The 20702-nt window shown below is 37.7% G+C and overlaps 1 protein-coding gene across 9 annotated transcripts in view; it reads left to right on the plus strand.

Annotated features, from left to right (window-relative positions):
* Positions 1–20702, plus strand: part of NUMB (NUMB endocytic adaptor protein) — a 186457-nt gene that overhangs the window by 154128 nt on the left and 11627 nt on the right. For all 9 annotated transcript variants that reach the window (XM_077750778.1, XM_077750784.1, XM_077750781.1 and 6 more), the window contains 2 exons: positions 15087–15161; positions 17843–17983. In XM_077750778.1, coding sequence (XP_077606904.1) covers positions 15087–15161; positions 17843–17983 — 216 coding nt within the window. The remainder of the gene's footprint in view (positions 1–15086; positions 15162–17842; positions 17984–20702) is intronic.

A 20702-nucleotide genomic window follows, 5' to 3' on the forward strand; every position in this document is an offset into this window, starting at 1 on the left:
TAAGCCACCCAGGCGCCCCAAAATAAATTTTTTAATATTATGAAAAAAATACATTTACAGTACTATATTTATCAAATCTGTATATAAGTGAACTTGCACAGTTCATTGGTATTCAGGAGTTAACTATATAAATAGGCATTATAATTGTTAAGGAAGTTTTTTGTAGATATATATTCCTTTCCAAAAAGAATTTCTCAAAGCGATTTCACATCACCATAATAATTATACAACTTAAGCTACCTTCCAAGTGATCAGTATTTAATATGTCTACTTTAGAAAACAACCTTCAGGCACCTGGCTGGCTCAGTTGGTTAAGCATCTTGATTTTGGCTCAGGTCATGAGCTCATGGTTTGTGGGTTTGAGCCCTGCTTGGGTTTCTCTCTCTCAAATAAGTAAACTTTAAAAAATAATAATAATAACATTGTATAGACCTTGCATAGAAGGCTGGGTAGAAAATATTTATTTGGTTTCTAGAAAAAACTTGTTAAAAGATTATATAACATGCTGTTAGGGAACAAAGATAGCTCTCAATTCAAAATCAATCCCAGAGTGGCAGTATTCATTGCTAAATAGAATGGAGTCAGGGTGCACCTACAATGTAGCTGAACTGGGTCGCACTGTTACATTTTGCAACATGATTATATGGCATAAGAAAGAAAATGAGAAATCATCTCAATCCTTAAAATAACCCTGAAATTATTATTCTCCCTGTTTTACAGTGAGGAAACTAAAGTTTATAGAGGTAGGTGTCCTGCCCAAATTCACAGATCTAATAAGTGGTAGAAACTAGAATTTGGACCCAGATAATTTGACTCCAAAGCCCACATTCTTAGTCACTATGCTATACAGTCACTTTTTTCATATTATTTATAACCGAAGTTTTAAAGATTGAAACTTGGGGTGCCTGGCTGGCTCAGTTGCTGAGTGTGTGACTCTCAATCACAGGGTTGTTGTTTAAAGCCCCTCATTGGGTATATAGATCTTTAAAATAAAATAAAAATAAAAGTTAACTTTAAAAGGTGCTAACAAATAGCTTCCTGTAAACCCATTTCACTTTATTTTTTTAAGTTTATTTATTTATTTTGAGAATGAGTGTGTAAGCAGGGGAGGGGTTTAAAGAGAGGGAGAGAGAGAACCCAAGCAGCCTCTGTGCTGTCAGTGCAGAACCTGATGTGGGACTTGAACCCACAAACCATGAGATCGTGACCTGCGATTAAAATCAAGAGTCAGACTCAACTGACTGAACCCGCAGCCATCCCTCAACTCTTTTTATTAAGGCCTTAAAGAGGTTTTTTCAGTGGTTCAAACCAACATTTTATTTATTTGGAGATATTTATTTTTAATTTTTTAATGTTATTTATTTTGAGAGAGAGAGTGAGTGGGGGGAGAGGCAGAGAGAGAGAATCCCAAGCAGGCTCCGCACTGCCAGCACAGAGTCCAACTCGGGGCTTGATCTCACAAATCATGAGATCTTGACCTGAGCCAAAACCACGAGTTGGACGCTTAACTTTCTGAGCCACCCAGGAGCCCATTATTTAGAGATATTTAAATCATACTAGTGAGTTTTACTCTCACAGGATTTTTTAAAAGATGCTCAGCAGATGAGCAGTAGGTGTTGTACGGAAGTGTTGAATCACTAAATTGTACATCTGAAACTAATATTATACTGTATGTTAACTAACTGGAATTTAAATAAAAACTTTTAATAAGGAAAAAAGATGCTGAACAATCTCCTAATAGCATCCATGAACCATTGTGACTGTCAGAATTTTGTTATTGAAGGGAGAATTCTTTTAATGGCAGGACAATTTTATTCTAATGTACAATTTTTTATATTATAGTAAGTCATTTAAAAAATTATAAAACCAGGGGTGCCTGGGTGGCTCAGTTGGTTAAGTGTCTGACTTTGGCTCAGGTCATGATCTCATAGCTCATGAGTCTGAGCCCCGCATCAGGCTCTGTGCTGACAGCTCAGAGCCTGGAGCCTGCTTCAGATTCTGTGTCTTCCTCTCTCTTGGTCCCTCCCATGGTCATGCTTTTTCTCTCTCTGTCTCTCAATAATAAATAAATGTTTAAAAAAAATTTTTTTAATTATAAAAACAGTGGGGAAGAAGTATTACCCATAATCTCACCGGAAATGTGTTTTTGAATGAAAAACTTTAATTTGAAGCCTTTCAAATCTTCAAGTTGCCATTACTCAACTCACTTCTACATTAATCTACAAGAAATAGACTGGTGAAAGAGTTATGGTTTGTCAAGTTTGCCCGGTCAATTGTGATTTAATGAAAGCTGAAAATAAAGAATCTCATAGAACAGTATATAATAGGTAGGGTTTTGTTTTTGTTTTTTTTTTTAATGCTTATTTACCTTTGAGAGAGATAGAGAGACACAGTTTGAGCAGGGAGGGGCAGAGAGAGAGAGGGAGACAGAATCCAAAGCAGGTTCCAGGCTCTGAGCTGGCAGCACAGAGCCCGACGCAGAGCCTGAACCCACAAACCGAGAGGTCATGACCTAACCAACTGAGCCACCTGGGCGCCCTGGTAGTTTTTTTAAAGTATAGTTGACATATATAACATGTTAGTTTCAGGTGTACAAGATAGTGATTTTATAATTAATTACATTTGAAACACTATGATAAAGGTAGTTACCTTCTCTGTAACCATACAGTGTTACTACAATATTATTAACTATTGAGTTCTTAATCCAGTACAGTTTCTCATAAATTTTGATAGTTTCTTAGCCTTCACATCATGTATGGTTTAGTGGTCCAAGATAAAGAAAATAACAGTTATGAAGAGGTGTGTCCACCAAACACATTTGCATAAAAGTAGGTAGATGAAAGGATTATTAGGCCTGAATCTGAATTTATAGATAATGGCCAGGAGGACTGTTTCCTCTTTTTCCTAAGTCGTTTCCTGAACCTGACCAATGGGTCACTTCCCTGTTCCCACATCACCAGTTAATGGAAGCAGTGCCTCCACAAGCTTTTGCAATAGGGAACAGATAAACCTGAGTCTGTTACTATATTATTAGCTCATTGTAAACTTATATACCTTTTTTTTTTAGAGAGAGAGAACACAGGCACATGTGGGAGAGGGGCAGAGAGGGAGATAGAGGACCTGAAGCAGGCTCTGTGCTAATAGCAGAGAGCCCAATGTGGGGCTTTAACTCAGGAACCGTGAGGTCATGACTTGAGCTGAAGTTGGAACCTTAACCGACCTAGCCACCAAGGCACCCCAAGCTTAACACACATCTTTAAAAAGAAGGAAGAAAAATCTGAGAAACTGAAATAACATTTTCCAAACTAGCTACATTAAATTGCTCACCGTTGTTAGAAGAACCAAGAATATACTCACCTTCCTGGGATATACTGCATACACCTTCATTAGTGTATTTGGCCATACCGAGCAAATACTTGATTAATCCGAGTAATTATATGGCACTTAACATTTGAAAAATGTTTTATAATTTTAATATATTTGAGGTAATATATATTCCCATTTTATGAGGAACTGATTGAATACAGAGCTATGAAGTGTTCTTAGGCCATTGTATTAGAAAAACTGGTCAGTTGACCTCCTGTGAGTCTTTCTTCTATGAATTTCCTTTACTATTCATATAAAATACTTCATTTCTGGTCCCCAAATATGTAGATATTTTTCCCCCACACAAAGCAATTTTCTGCAACATCATTTAGCTCAGTTCTAACACTGGCTACCTGGAGATAGTGTCTGATCCCATAGGTTAAGGGCTCAGTCCCCTAAGACTGCCCCTACCCTACTTCAGATGCCAATCACAAGTAATAAGTCCCAACGTTACCCGCAACTTCTGTCCAGTTTAGCTAAAAATTAGAAGTTCCCACAATCCCCTCCTCAGGTTTAATTTGCTATAACAGCTCATAGAACTTAAGGAAATGCTTAATTATAGTTTATTTAAAAATATGATAAAGGAAACAGAAGAACAGCCAGACCCAAGAACTACACAGGGTGAGGTCTGGGAGGGTTCCAGGAGCTTCTGTCCCTGTGGAGATGGGGTGTGTCACTCTCCTAGAATGATGCATTTGCCAACCTGGAAGCTCTCTGAACCTTGTGCTATTGGGGCTTTATGGAGGCTTCCTCACATAAGCGCGATCAATTATTAATTTCATTTCTAGCCCCTCTCCTTCCCCGGAGGATGGATCTGAGGTGAAGCTGAAAATTCTAAGCTCATAATCGTGGCTTGTTCTTTCTGCTGATCAGTACTTCTTTAGGAGCCTACCCAAAGTTGCCTTATTGAACAAAAGATGCTCCTTGTGTTCTTATCACTTAAGAATTTACAAGGAATTTAGGAGTTCTGTGTCAAGGATAGAGTCAAAGACCAAATATCAGGACAAGAGATGCTTACAATGCTCCTATCACTTGGGAAATTAGGAAGTTACAAGGGTTTCAGAAGCTCTGTGCCCAGAACCAGGGACAGAAACCAATATATATTTTCCATTATCTCAAAGTAATTTGCTTATGTTTATATAGAGCTTTATAGTTTATGATATGCTTTGACCTAATTTCTCATCTGCTCACAACCACTCAGTGAATTAGACTGGATAGTTCATGAAACTACATTTTACAAAGGAATTAACAAGCCCAAAGAGGTCACGCAGTTAGTAGTAGAGGGCAGTGCCTACCCTGAAACCAAGGTTTTCTGAAACTTGGTGCAGAGTTTTTTTACCTACTCCATATTGATGTCCTCTCAGAAGTGCACTAAATAGCTTCCCACAAACATGCATGGTATGCCTTGCACCATTGATAAATTTGAATTGGTTGCCAAAATGTCAAAACATTGAGAGTTTTCACATGAAACTTAGAATATCTATCTTAAGAATTAGAAGATCTGGCAAAACAGAATGCTTTCTGTGTGGCAGCAGTGGCTTGAGTTGAGCTGACACTGTACCTTTGGTTGTCTATTTGCCATAATCCTTGCAACTCCCTAATGTCCTTGCATTCAGCCTGCTTCACTCGTTTGTTACCTGCTTTTAACCCTGTAGGCATTTGACTTTGTGAACTCCTCCCTGGGCTATCATGTCACTTTGTATTTGGAGAGGGGAGGGCACTTCTAGCTGTAAAAATCACCAAAAATATTACATCTGTTCTTAACAGATCCTGTTAATGTACTGCCAAATATATTTTTTCACGTTCTTAGGCTTTTGGCTTTTTCAGTTGTTAAATGGCATGATTACACATGGTTGTGTTTTAGAGAATGCATGCTTGAAAAGTAGTATGTGGTTATATTATTTTCACCTAACTCTTGAGAGTAAACATTTTGTTGTATTTATGAATGCTCTTAAAGTCAATGTACTCACATCTATGTTCTATTTTAGATTTCCCAGATTTTCTCCTCTATAACAAATCATACTTTCTGCTTATCTTCATTCTGGATCCTTTTCCTTAACAAAGAGGGAATATACGCTGCCTCTTTCCTTGTCTTCCTGTTTTTTAAATTCCCATGCCCTTATGTAAATTTAGTTTCTTTTGTATTTTATTAGATGGATCTTTTATGATTTGGGTTTTTTTTTCCTTTTGAAGTCCATTATAACAAATACTGAAGGAAAAAAAAAGACAATCTCAAGAGTTATCAGATTTCCCATCATCCTTGGTTTCATTGTTTCCTGTAACATGATCAACTAGTATATCAAACACCGTGGTCACCTACCTTTTCTAGATTACAAAAAAATTCATCGACTTTTGGAGTCATCTTTTTAAATTTGTATTCATGAAAACACAGTGGTTCTCAAGCTCAAATCCCACTGCATAAAATATAATAGGGACTGTGCTAGGCTATCTAGATATAAAGAAGAGCAAGACCATCTTTTTTTTTTTTCTTTTTTTTTTTTGATAACTTNAGATAACTTTTTGACACCTCTTTTCTCCTTAAGCTTCCAGGATTTCTTACATTGTTCTCTCTTTCAGCTGATGACCTTGCTTCTATCCTCACTGAAAAAATAGAATCAATCAGAAGAAAATTCTAGCATGTGCTGGCACATGTGCTCACCTACCTACATCCATGCTCATATGCTCTGTTTTTCCTCCGTTTCAAGAGATGGACTGTCTGAGCTCCCAGCCGAGGCTGTCTCCTCTACTAGATTTTTATTATTTGAGTTCTTTATTAATCCAAGAATGCTCCTCACACTCTTTTCTATATCAGTTTTTCTTTCTTACAGTGAATCAAAACAAATCATCTTTTTAAAAAGTTTCTTCTTGGTGCCTTCAGTTTCTGTTCTCCCTTCCTCTGGTAAACCTATTTAATCAGTCTTTTTACCTTCACCACTCCACCAAAGCTGTTCTTAGGTCCTACCTACCCCCTTACCTGACCTATCAGCAGGTTTGTCATAGTCCATTCCTCCCCAGCTATGAAACACAGTTCAGTTGGAGGTCAGGGATCCTGCTCTTGGCTTTCCCTCATATTGCTGCCTACTTCCCAGTCTGTAGACTCTTCTCTAGCTACACCTCTCCCTTGATGTTCTTATCCAGTGTCATGGATTTAAATACCATCTCTGTGCTGATGACTGAAATTTCTATCTTTAGACATTGCCTCTTGACTCCATAGTGGTATTTCCATCATAGAAGCAATATAGCGTAGGGGCTAGGGCTCAAACTCTGAAGGGTCAGGTTCTTGCATTTAACCTTGGCTCAGCCACCGACTAGCTTTCTGACCTTGAGAAAGGTTCTTAACTCTCCTGTATCTCAGTTTCCCCTCTGTAAAAAAAATATAATACTAATACCAACCTCATGTTATTATTGTGAAAGTTAAATAAGTAAATATTAGAGAAGTGTACAAAACAGCCTGCCATACTGGATAACTGTTAGGCATATTATCATCATCATTAAACACTTTATACCAGGTGTCTCACACTCACATGTCACAAACCTAATTCCTAATCTTTCCTTGCCAAACTATTTTCCCCTAATCTTCCCCATCTCACTTTACAACACCTCTGTACCTGTGCTCTGGCTAAAAATCCTGAATCTAATCTTTATTCCTCTCTTTCTGTTATACCCTATATCTATTCCATCAACAGTTCCTGTCTCACTACCTCTGCACTGCTGCCCTGGTCCAAGCCAGCTTCTCCTCTCACCTGAGTCATTGCAGTAGTGTTCTACTTCTGCTTTCATTGTTGTTCCCCTACCACCTGTTGGCGAGATATCAGCCTGAGTGATCTTTTTAAGACAGAGAGCTGATTGTGTTACTCCACTGCCCCAGATCCTCCAGTAGCTTTTTGCCCTACTCAGAATAAAAGCCAGAGTCTTTTGGGCCTTCGAGGCCATTGTACACGAATTCCCACTGTCCCTTTTTCTATCTTCTACTCTCACTCCCTCAGTTCCACCCACACTAACTTCTTTGATATTCCTTGAACCCACTAGCCATGCTTCCACTTCAGAACCTTTGTACTTCCTCTCTTCTGGAATACACATCATCCAGATATATGCATGGCTCATTTCATCTCTTTCCATTCTTTCTTCAAAAGCCCCATTCTCAGTGAGGCATTCACTGAGAACCCTATTTTAAATTCCACCTTCCTCCATATCCACATACTTTGTATTCTTCTTCCTTGCTTTATTTTTCTCTAATAGGGCTTATCACCATTTGTCATATCATACAGTTTCCTTATTTGTTCATCTCTTCACTAAAACATAAGCTCTCTTAAGACTGAAATCTTCATTTATTTTGTTCACTGCTGAATCATCAATACCTAAAATAGTATGTGATCCATAGTAGCTATTCCAAAATATTTGAGTTAGTGAATGAATAAATGAATGAATGATAAATGCACTGCTTTCAAGTTCACCCTGTAGTGGAAGGAATCAGGTAAAGAAATGGTTACCAAGTAATGTGATGGGAACAGGTATTACTGGAACAGATAGGAAGATTGAATGTGAGAGTGTGAAGAACGCCTCCCGAAAGAGGTGACACTTAAGGCTGAGATGTAAAACAATGACTTTTCAGTTAAACTAAGAGCAGAAAGCCATTTCAGACAGAAGAAACAGAACTCACAGGACCACTGGGATGAGAGAATCATGCTCTCCTACTCATTCATTCATTCAACCTAGGGATATACAAAAGGAAACAGATGACCCAAGCTTTGGGTACGGTTGACCAAGAGGATTGGCGAGTTGTTCATTGTGAGAAGGGGCATGATGAATTTGGTTTTGGACAGGTTGAATTTGAGATGCCTATGGAATCTTCATTTCTGCTATTACATTTCATTTGAAATATGAACTTAATATTAGAATAATCCCTACGTTTCCCCCCTTCTGACAATTAAAAATGATTTAGCAAACTGGAAGAGCTTAATTGCCTCCTGAAATCTATCCCTTGCTGTTTGTTTCAACCTTCATGCTGTTTGCTGCCTTTCTTATTTTTTCCTCAAAGCCTTTAACGTCTCCTCTCACTTATAATGCAGGAAATATAGTGTATTTTACTGTCCCAGATTAAAGGGTGACTGTAGTGTTAGTGAAACAGCCATTAGAGATAATGCCAGCCTCAAATACTGGTGAAAAGTTGTGTTTCTTTCCCTTTGACGCTTTGTCCTTTAGGGAATACTCGCTGTATCTTGGAATTATCAGACAAAATTTGTTCCTTATACAATTCTGTTTATAAATTCAAATATCATTTTAAGGTCTTTCTCAGATTAAAAAAAATGAAGCCCATTTTTCTGTGAAAGAAAAGCTTCTTACTCATTTATTACAAGGCATACCATGTCACAGTTGCCTGTTAGTGTGTCATTACCCTGTAATGACTGGGTTATCTCTGTGTGTAGATGTGACAGAAAGACTGACCAGTGATTCTTTACACATTGAGTACAATTGAAGATCATTTTGGTTTGTAGAGAAAAAACTTTGCACAATAGAATGGCAAATTACTATTGCTCGGAGTGACTTGCTCTACCTTTCCTGCCCAAATTGGTCTGTTTGCTGCAGTTGCTTTTTAACATTTGCCAGTTATGCCAAATTATGCTTCCTATGTATCTTTATAGCATTTCTTTGCTTTGGTTTAAACATTAGAACAGCTGTTTAACCTTTTTGCTCCTATCGTATACCCAGCAGAATTGTCTTGCCTCTAAATATCACTTCTATTTATGTTGATTAATTGCACGTTCTTATTGCATTAAGTGGTGTCTACTTAAACAGACGACAACCTTTGGAGATAGGTAGGTAGATAGCAGTTTTTTGTGGTAATTCGTTATTTCAATTGCCTTTTATTGTGAGTAGCTTTTATATTTAGGGGAAAATGATCTTTCAGTGTACTTAGTAAAGTTAATATTTCTGTGTCAGTTTTGCAACCATTTTTGTTTCTTCACTAGTATTTTCATTTGAAGATTACCTGTGCATTTCTCTTACCTGCAGTACAAGTTTCCTAACTCAATAATTTATAATAGAGCCATTACCTGCTATCATTTTCTCTAATATCAGAGCCTGCTTAATTTCATATTTGCTTATGTCTACCTATAAAAAAAGTTATTTCTGGCAGATGTTAATTTTAAAATTCAAAGTTGGATATATGGAGAGTTGTGTGGTTTCTAGCTCAGTTATACTTGACATTTGTCGTTTCACTCATAGGTTAGTGTGATCTTCTCAGATTTTACCAGTTTAAATTTGTAGTTACTGAAGTTCTGTCCATATTATTAAACCCATCTTCTTTCCTTGAAAAATAAGCAATTTTCTTTTTATTGTAAAACTTTTTCATAAGTGACTAATCAGTGTGAAGTACCTATAACTTTGAAATTACTTAAAAATAGAAAGTGTTGATGCATGGCAAAGGAAACAACCCACAAAACTAATAGGCAACCAATGGAATGGGAAAAGATAGTTNATGAGCACTGGGTGTTATGTGGAAACCAAGTTAACAATAAACTATTTGTAAAAAAAAATTAAAATAAATCACCATTGGGGGAAAAAAAGTGTTGGAATAATGGTAATTAAGTATTATGTAGTCTTTTTTTTTTTTAAGGGGTGTTTACATCACTAAGATGTACCTGAATTCTATATTTCATACTTGCTCTGGGTTATCTTTGTATTGCAGTCCTTTGGTGAGCTAACTTTGACCTTCCCTCCTAGGATATTGGCTTAAGTAGACAGTTTTAGGGCACATAAAAGCAAAAACTTTGATCTTCTGACTTACATTTTCTGAAAAGTGCTTAGGAATCTTAGTTTATATTACCAGAATGAAAGACTGTAAAAGGCACAAATAGTACAGGAGCATTGGTACTATAGAATATGTATGATGAAATCTGGACTTAAATTTAGCTACAGGTGTCTTTGAGTGTTAATATCTTAACTCCTGATTGAAGTAACTATATGTATCCAAGAATTGGCACCCAAATGTAGGAACAAATAAAAGAATTATTATTATGTTTTCTTCCTCTATTTAGAAGATCTAAGGCCATGGAATATGACAAATACAGTGCCTCAGTGGTACAACACCATAAAATTTGTTGTATAGGCATTCCTCAAAAAGCAGAGATGTTTTCATCTCTGATGAAACAGTGTAATTGGGCCAAGAAAATGTTATATTTTGCTATATATGGTAAGGAGACTAAATGAGGAACTGACTCAGCTTTTTGGAGTTTTGTGGAGGCTTCCTCACATAGGTGAGATCAATATTTCTAGCCCCTTTCCTTCCCTAGAGGATGGACCTGAGATGAGGCTGAAAATTCTAAGCTTATAATCATGGGTTGTTCTTTCTGCTGACCAGCACTTATCTAGGAGCGTACCCAGAGTTGCTGAACAGTAAATGGTCAACTGTCCCCTATTCCCTTTAGTGGATATCTAACAAATTTATTCCTTCAGCAAATATATTTTTTTTAATGTTTATTTTTGAGAGAGACAGAATGTGAGCAAGGGTGGGGCACAGAGAGAGAAGGAGACAGAATCCAAAGCAGGCTCCAGGCTCTGAGCTGCTAGCACAGAACCTTATGTGGGGCTCAAACCCATGAACCGTGAGATCATGACCTGAGCCAAAGTTGAACGCTTAACTGACTGAGCCACCCAGGTGCTCCCAGCAGATATTTATTAAACTCTGATGCTGTGTCAGGCATTGTTCTAAGCTCTGAGGATACAACAGTGAATAATAAAGATGGAAAAATCCCTGCCTTCATGGAGCAAATCATCTGGTTGGGTGCAAAAGCCGAGGGTGGCTGTCTGAGCATCACTCAGACCTCTTCTGTAAAAGCATCCGCTACTATGTCGATGCTAGGTCCCCAAACCTATTTTTTGTCTTATTTTTTTCAACTTTTAAATTGGGTTTCATGGAAGTATAGTGAACATAACAATTTACATTAGTTTCAGGTATGCAACATAGTGGTTCAACAAGTCTCTACATTATGCTGTGCTCACCACAAGTATAGCTTCCATATGTCACTACAATGCTCTTACAGTACCATTGACTATATTTATCATTGTGACTAATTCATTCCATAACTGGAAGCCTATGTCCCACCACCATTTACCTATTTTGTCCATTCGTCCCCCTCTTCCCCTCTGTGTCTCATCAGTGTGTTCTCTGTATTTATGGATCTATTTCTGCTGGGAGTTTTGTTTGTTTTTTAGATTCTACATATAAGTGAAATCGTATATTTTTCATTCTCTGACTTATTTCACTTAGCATAATAACCTCTAGGTCTATCCATGTTGTCACAAATGATAGGATCTCATTCTTTTTCATGGCTGGGTTAATATTCCATTGTTTGCCTCACCCCTTCTTTTGATCCATTCATCTGTTGATGGGCACTGAGTTTGCTTCCATATCTCAGCTAATGTAAATAATGCTGCAGTAAACACAGGGGTGCATATATCTTTTTAAATTAGTGGTTTCATTTTCTTTGGGTAAATACCCAGTAGTGGAATTACTGGATCATATGGTATTTCTATTTTTAATTTTTTTTCAATGGCTGCATCAATTTACATTCCCACCAACAGTACATGAGGGTTCCCTTTTCTCCACATCTTTGTCAGCACTTGTTATTTTCTGTCTTTTTTTTATTCTAACCATTATGATAGGTCTAAAGTGATATCTCAGTGTGGTTTTGATATGTATTTCCTTGATAATATGGTGATACTGCATACCTGTATATGCATCTGTTGACTATATTGTCTTTGGAAAAGTGTCTATTCAGGTACTCTGCTCATTTTTAATCAGATTATCTGGGGTTTTTTGGTGTTGAGTTGTGTAAGTTCTTTTATGTATTTTGGATGTTAATCCCTTGTCAGATATATCACTTGTAAATATCTTCTCCCATTCAGTTTTTCCAGCTTTTCCAGCTGTGCAAAAACTTAGTAAAGGTTTTTTGAAGAGATTATTTAATATGTACAGATTTATCTTGCCTTTCATTTACTTCTCAGCCCAACTCCACTTCTGTATGAGTCGAGACCTCCAGAGAAACAGAACCACCATCTGTTTTCTCCTTCTGTGTGCCTGTATACATACATATATGTAGATGTATATATTTAGATATCAATATCTCTACATATATAGAGAGGGAGGGACCTAAGAATTGGCTCATGCCGTTATTGGGGCAGGCAAGTGTGTAGGGCCAGCCAGCAGGCTGGAAGCTCAGGCAGTATTTCTACATTAGAAACTTGAGGCAGAATTTCTTCTCAGGGAAGCCTGTTTTTAACCCTTAAGGTCTTCAACTGATTGGATGAGGTCCACCCATATTATCAAGGCTAAGTCTCCTTTATCTAAAGTCAGTTGATTATAAATGTTAATCACATCTACAAAATATCTTCAAAGCAACATCTAGACTACTGTTTGACCAAAATACTGTGCAATCATAGCATAACAATGAGACACATAAAATTAACCATTACAACTCTATCACTTTACCACATCATTGCTAAATCCAGTGAACACTTTTCACATCTTTTGTTGCTTAATCATTTTGCAACATTTGACATTTTGGACCACCTACTATTTTTTGAAACCCTTCTCACTTAGTTTCAATAACCCTAGTCTCTCCATTCTTCTGTCCCTTTGGCTGTTCCTTTTCTGATATTTCAAAGACTCATTTTCTCCCAATTATTTAATTACCAGTTCTTGGCCCTCTTATTACTCCCATGATTGATATTTCCCAAAACTAAAATTCCATCTTAGAATTCTCTACTGAGCTTCAGACCTATATATCTAATTACCTGTTGTTTATCTCTACCTGGGTATTGCCTAGGCATTCCAAACTTTGCTTGTCTAAAACTGAAATCCTATTCTTCCCCTCTCAAACTTGTTTTTGCATTTCTTTTTTCTCTTAGTTTGTGGTACCTTCTTTACCTAATTACCCAAGCCAGGAACCTGAGAGGAATCTTCCAACTTCTCTCTTATATTTTTCATTTAAAACTTTCTCATCTGTATCCATCCCTATCTCAACGAAGAGAGCTTAACCCTCACTCTCTGCCATCTGGAATCGTGTTGTGGTCTTTCAGCCTCTTATCAGTCTCTTTCCAACCCAGCTATACTGCTGCCACAGTGATACTTTTAAAATGCATTTAAAAATTCAGTCAGTAGCTCCTAATTGCCCATGGAATTAAGATAGAATTCTGTAGTAAGTATACAAGGCTCTCCATGGCTAGGCCTTTCCTGTGCTTTATCTTCCACTGCCCCTCGCATACCCATCCCACTTTCAAGCTTTTACAGAGCACAGACTTCCCATATTGTTTGCTTCCATATCTTGTGCTCTGTTTCTTCTGCCTGCCGTGTCCACTACCTCTGTCACTTCCCTGCCTCCTTACCCCTACCTCGTGCATCTAGAAAAGTTATCTCAGTACCTAGTTTGATCTTCTCCTTTGAATAACCTTCCCTTATTCCACAAATAGATTTGACCATGCTTCCTTTCTGACATCATTATACATTTTTTCAGCTCTACTATAACACTTACTATGTATTATTTATTTTTTGTTTAAGCGTCACCTTTCAGTGGACTGTAAACCTTTAAGTGTTTCCACTGCCTGGCATGTACTAGGCTCTTATCAGATGCTTGGTGATAGTGGAGATGATGAGCCCAGAGTAGAGCACACAGTTCATTTAAATAAGGCCATGCCTTCCATATGGAGGAGCACTGGCTTGGACACATACAGAGGAGAATGGTAGATATTTCTTTATCCTCTTCTGTCCCTTCTAGAGGCTGCTGCTACAACTTTTTACTGCCAGTTTCCTTTTAATTTATACTTTTTATGATCTAACACCTATTCTCAGCCTTTATTTTGTATTTGTTTTATTTTGCTTGTATCCTTGCAGCGGTTGAAAAGACAGGAAACTGTTAAATTACTATTACAAAGTTCCTCTGTCCCATTTTCACTCCATCACAAGAGAAATCCTACATCAGCTTGTTCTCACTTGATTCCTGTGTGCCAAAAGAAGTCTTTTCTCAGCAAGTAAAAAGAATTCATGCAATAATAGTATTTTTTCGTTTTTAAAATTCTTCTATGTCCCCAAAATGTCTCCATGCATTTAATATCAAATTAAAAACTAAACCAGTTCTGTGTTAGTCCTGAGAGAAGAAATAATAGTCTTTAAAGATTATTATAGGAATAATGAAGACTTCTTGGGTATTTACCATGAACATTTCAGACGATCAAGGGTTCTGCTGTACACGTGGGAGTCAGAGGATAAGGTAGCATCTTAATGTAGACCTATGTATTACTTTTCACTGTAAATACCTTTGTAGAAGATACTTGTGGTGTAACTCCTTATGTATTATTATTTACCTGACTCTTGGTTTTCTTGGTTGATTTATTAAAGGGGTGAAGAATCTACTTATGAATTCTTTGCCCTTCATGGAATGTGATATCTTGGTTTTGAGTCCACCTGTCCCTTCCCCCTTAGTTAATTTTATCTTATTGTTTTGCATTGTGTTTCTAAAATAATGGCTTTGGCTTGTTTCTTCCTGAATGTTTCTGCAGTTTGGTTTGGGTATCTGGCTTTGGGTACCCCTCCTGAACTTGGACTCCATCTGTACTTGTAACTTTTGGAAGGCAGAAATCAGTGTTTTCTATTGAAGATTAAATTTCTTTTAATATCATATATCTGTGTGTCTCCCCCCTTCCTTTTTGATTTCTCTTAAAAGACTGGAAAGAAAGCAGTTAAGGCAGTCCTGTGGGTGTCAGCAGATGGACTCAGAGTTGTGGATGAAAAAACTAAGGTAAAAATTTTATATGCTTACATGTTACTGCTCATGGTTTGTTTGGTTTTTTTATCCCTAATGATCAAATACAATGCTATTAAGCTGCTGTACTCACTCTGTATCCTTCCACTTTGTCCAAAGTACAGTCTTCTGAGATACTAGTGTTCAGGAAACGAAGTTAGTTACTCATTTACCTTATGAAAACTAGAATTCTCTCAGCATTTTGGTCTGTATGACAGCTTGTTTATGTAGTAAGCATTTGCATTTAATGTTAAGATTTTGTTCTTACACATTTTAAGAAAATGTTTTGCCCGACAGATTTGGTGTAAAAGATGATGGACCTTTTACCGAATTAAAAAAAAGACACCACCTGAAATTTCTTCTTGTTCCTTAATAAAGGGACCTGTATTCTTAGAAAGTGATATTTGAAATGATAACCTGCTGTTTAACCAAAAACCCCGTTTAAGTGAAATCTTACTAGTAAATGGCTTATTGGTTAACATTTACTTAGAATCTACATAATATCTCAAATCATAGGTGGCATTTTGCATTTGAAAGAAAATAATCCTACCTGCCTAAAGAATAGACTCTGACCTTAGAGACCATAAAAGTGTTTTATAAGCACATTTAATCATTAATTAAAATTTCCTAAGAACCCTAAAGTCTGGAGAAATTTTAACAAGAAGGCAATTTTTCAGAAAAATTCAGATTATTGAAAAGGGGGGTGGTGCGCCTGGGTGGCTCAGTCGGTTAAGTGTCCAACTTTGGCTCAGGTCATAATCTCATGGTTCGTGGGTTCGAGTCCCGCGTCTGGGCTCTGTGCTGACAGCTAGCTCAGAGCCTGGAGCCTGCTTCAGATTCTGTATCTCCCTCCCTCTGACCGTCCCCTGCTCACGCTGTCTCTCTTTCTGTCTCTCAGAAATAAATGTTTAAAAAAATTTTTTAATGAAAAAGAAAAGAAAAGTGGGGTGGGGGAGTCTGGCAGGTAGAGAGCAATTTTGATGGGTAACTTGTCTGATACATTTGAAATGACTTAATACAGCTGCATGAGTTCTCTTGACCTTCCATCTAAGGCTTTTTTTGTTTTTTTAATTTCAAGAGAAGTAGGACCCTTTTTTTTTTTTAAATGTTTTTTTATTTTTGAGAGACAGAGACACAGAGTGTGAGAGGGGGAAGGGCAGAGAGGAAGACACAGAATTGCAAGCACGCTCCAGGCTCTGAGCTGTCAGCACAGAGCCCAGCTCGGGAGTTTGGGGCCCAAACTCACAAACTGTGAGATGATGACCTGAGTTGAAGTCGTACACTCAATCCACTGAGCCACCCAGGCACCCCTCTATGCATCTTTTAAAGCTTTAAAAGCTTAAATGTACTGCCCTCTTAAAATTTGTTTTTTAGTCCTCTGCCCTGTTCTTATATGTTTGCCATAAAAAGGAATATTTGAGCCAAAGTCAGACGCTTAACTGAGTGAGCCACCAAGGCGCCCTAAGATGTGGTAGTCTTTTTTTTTTTTAATGTTTTTTATTTATTTCTGAGAGAGAGAGAGAGAGCAGGGGAGGGTCAGAGAAGAGAGGGAGACACAGAATCTGAAGCAGGCTCCAGGCTGAGCTAGCTGTCAGCACAGACTCAACGTGGGGCTCGAACCCACAAACCGTGAGATCATGACCTGAGCCAAAGTCAGATGTGTAACCGACTGAGCCACCCAGGCACCCCTAGACGTGGTAGTCTTAAATGTACATCATTATTATTATTGAAAATAAAGATCATTTTAATTAGTTTATTGTTAAGAACTTGTGAATTCTTTTTAAATTTTTTAGATGAAATGTACATGGAAGCTATGTTTTTAATTTTTTTATACCAGTGAGGAAGTGATTTTGCCCCCTGGTGGCTACTTAAAGCACTGGTATTAAATAATTTGGTTCTTTTTCCACATTTAGTGATAATTATAGTAATTGGTGGCTTTTCACCCTTGGACCTATCATGAATGGAAAAGAAATTTTGCAATGTATATGATCTATAAAGGGCTCATATTTAGAAAATATAAATAACTCCTACATATCAATAAGAAAAATGACAGAATCCAAAAGAAGAATCATTTTGCTAAAGAAGAAATTCATAGTAAGCAAGGTTAAGCAAAATAAAATTATAATGAGCCATTATGGTGATTCTTTATAAAATCCATTTTGTTTGATTTTATGTTTTAGCACTTAGAGGCCCCCCCTCAGCATCTAGGGATTCTAGACTGTGGGAATATCACATAGAAGAGTCTCAGAGCCTCAAGATTTTAAAAAACATTTTGTGTAATGTTTATACTGTGTGTGTACAATGCCATTCAGCAAGTATATAAAAAAGTCGCCAAATTAAATGATCAGTAAGTTAATATAAGTTATATGGGAATCAAATGAGATATAGTGATTTACATGTATTATCAAATTGAACAAGGAATATACCATGATAAAAATAAAAGCAAGCATATGTTTTAGAACATGAAGTGAGAGAGGCATCTGGGCAAAGTGCCTCTTGGGATTTCTCTTAAGTCAAATTCTTAGTATTCAGGCTGCTGGCCTCAGATCTAGCTATTTCATGGTCTCGATTCATTTGTTGTGGAGACTCAGTATTGTGAAGTGAACATCCTGTGTTTATTCTGAGAAGCTTAATTAACTTGATAAGTCCTCTGTTCCTTTGTGCTTCCCTTTTTCTAGGACCTCATAGTTGACCAGACAATAGAAAAAGTTTCTTTCTGTGCTCCAGATAGGAATTTTGATAGAGCCTTCTCTTATATATGTCGTGACGGCACCACTCGGCGCTGGATCTGTCATTGCTTCATGGCTGTCAAGGACACGGTGAGTCCAACAGTGTGGGTTTCATCATGACTAGCCTCAGTTAGCCAAGCAATCTCCACTACATTTCTTTTTCAAATGTTTGTTTTGAGAGAGAGAGCACACGCATGTGTGAACATGCGTTGGGGAGGGGCAGAGAGAGAGGGAGACAGAGATCCCAGACACAGAGCTCAAACCCATGAGATCATGACCTGAGCCGAAGTCAGACACTTAACCAACTGAGCCACCCGTGTGCCCCTCCACTACATTTTTAACAAGTCCCTGCTATTATAGCACTTGGAAGTATCTAAACCAAGCTGCTTTTACTCCTTTTACTCAAGTAGTTCACTCTCTTGGTGTGACCCTGAGCTCACAGAGCAAGATGGTTAGCTGAGATCCAAGGTCATTAAAGGAAAGTAAAAGTGCTCTTGTGATGATGGCTACTAAACTTTACTTGAAACTTTTTAATATTAGAACTGTGTTCAAGATTCTTACATGTATTTATTTACTAATATATCTGGGTACAAGATATTGACGCTAAAAGGCACTTATAAATTTATTTGCAAAGAAATTCTATAAATGAAAGAACTGAGTTGGAGTATATTTTCAATTAATTAAGAAGTAGAAATACTGGGGCATCTGACTGACTCAGTCAATGGAACATGCAACTCTTGATCTCAGAGTTAGGAATTCAGGCCCCAGATTGGAGGTAGAGATTACTTTTTTTAAAAAAACCCTAAATTATGGTATAGTGAATTTCTGGCATACCAGAAATTGTTGCATAGTAGAAATTTTGATTTTGTTGAACAATGGAGAATAACCTATTATCTTTCATGTAAATTACCTAAAATTCTGACGTGAAAATCAAGTCTCTTAGATAATGATGACCTTTTTTTTTTTTTTAATGTTTATTTTTGAGAGAGAGAGAGCACGTGAGCAGAGGAGGGACAGAGAGAGAGGGAGTCACAGAATCTGAAGCAGGCTCCAGGCTCTCAGCTGTCAGCACAGAGCCCAACATGGGGCTCAAACTCATGAACTGTGAGATCATGACCCGAGCAGAAGACAGATGCCCAACCAATCAGGCCACCCAGGCTTCCCTAGATGATGATGATCTTAACTATAGTAGAGCATTGAATGTGTAATTATAATTACTGAATTCTATATAAATATTTTTTTTACTTGAGAGAGAAAGAGCATGAGTGGCACAGAGGAGCAGAGGGAGAGAGAATCTTACGCAGGCTCCACACTCAGCTCTGAGACTGATGCAGGGCTCAATCCCATGACCCTGGGATCATGACCTGAGCCAATATCAAGAGTTAGATGCTCAGCTGACTGAATCACCCAGGCACCCCTTTAATTACTGAGTTTTTTAATTTTTTTCTTAATGTTCATTTATTTTTGAGATAGAGACACAGAGCTCAAGCAGGGGAGGGCAGAGAGAGGGAGACACAGAATCCTGAGCAGGCTCTGGTCTCTGAGCTGTCAGCACAGAGCCCGATGACACAGGGCAGAACCCATAAACCAACCACAAGATCATGACGTGAGCCAAAGTCAGATGCTTAACCGACTGAGCCACCCAGCCACCCCATTTTCCAAAAGTTTTTTTTAAGTCCAGACAGAATAAGGCAGTATAGTCATTCCTGAAGGCTACAACTCAGTAAACTCTTGCCATTGTTTAATCTAAAAGGGAAGTGGTGGCTATACTCTATAATTCACCAAAATGTTTTTTGCAAAGCTCTTAGAGACAGCGCTATAAACTGTTAAGAGTCCAGGCTGGGTTTCAGGCCTGGTTCTGGTTATTAAACTGTGGGATTTAGGGCAAGTTACTTGACATTCTTTTTTTTTTTTTTAACATTTTTGATGTTTTATTTATTTCTGAAGGAGAGAGAGAGAGAGAGAGCACGAACCGTGAGATCATGACCTGAGCTGAAGTTGGACGCTTAGCCGACTGAGTCACCCAGGCACCCCTACTTGACATTCTTTAAGTCTTAGTTTCCACTTCTATAAAATGAAGATAGCAATTGTGAAGATTAAATTAGATAATTAATATAAGCACTCTTAGCATAGGGTCTGGCACATGGTAACTGCTCCAAAATTGGTGGTTAATATTGTCAAAGCTGTTCCTCCTTGGTTTGACACAGTGCATGGAGAATGAGTTGAATAAACTACACTTTCTTCCTTTGTCTCTCAGACCTTAACTAAGCCACAGAGCAGTGCATTTTGCTATCACTGTAGTTACAAAATCAAGAGTTCAAGAGTTTCCTTATATTAATTTAAAAACTTTTATTGTCAAATCCTGGTCTTTCAGGCTGTTTGAATCTCCGTGGCCAGTGGTTCTCCTGTATCAGAATCACATGGAGGGCTTGTTAAAACAGTTTGCTAGAACCCACCCTTTCATTCAGTGGGTCTCAGATGGGGCTTGAGGAGGTCTGTCTTCAAGAACTTTTGCCCTAGGCCTAGGAGCAATAATAAACTTCTTTGGACAATTGCTCTGTCCTTGTAGTAGAGCTGTGTTCAAAAGTGGACAGGTTCTAAAACTCTTTCAGTTCTCTTTCCTATTTCATGCTTCAGTGCCCTACCCTTATACCATCCCCCTACGTTAGATGGAAACTTGTGTGGATTCATAAAGAGACTCTGTCAGTCTTTAAATAAGCAATTATGGGAAATCTTACAGTTTACATTCGTGTGAAATTTTAGGGACAGAATGCATTTTTTTAAAAAAATTTTTTAATCTTTTATTTCT

Source organism: Crocuta crocuta, unplaced genomic scaffold (genome assembly GCF_008692635.1).
Source record: "Crocuta crocuta isolate KB4526 unplaced genomic scaffold, BGI_CrCroc_1.0 scaffold186, whole genome shotgun sequence".
Lineage (NCBI taxonomy): Eukaryota > Metazoa > Chordata > Mammalia > Carnivora > Hyaenidae > Crocuta > Crocuta crocuta.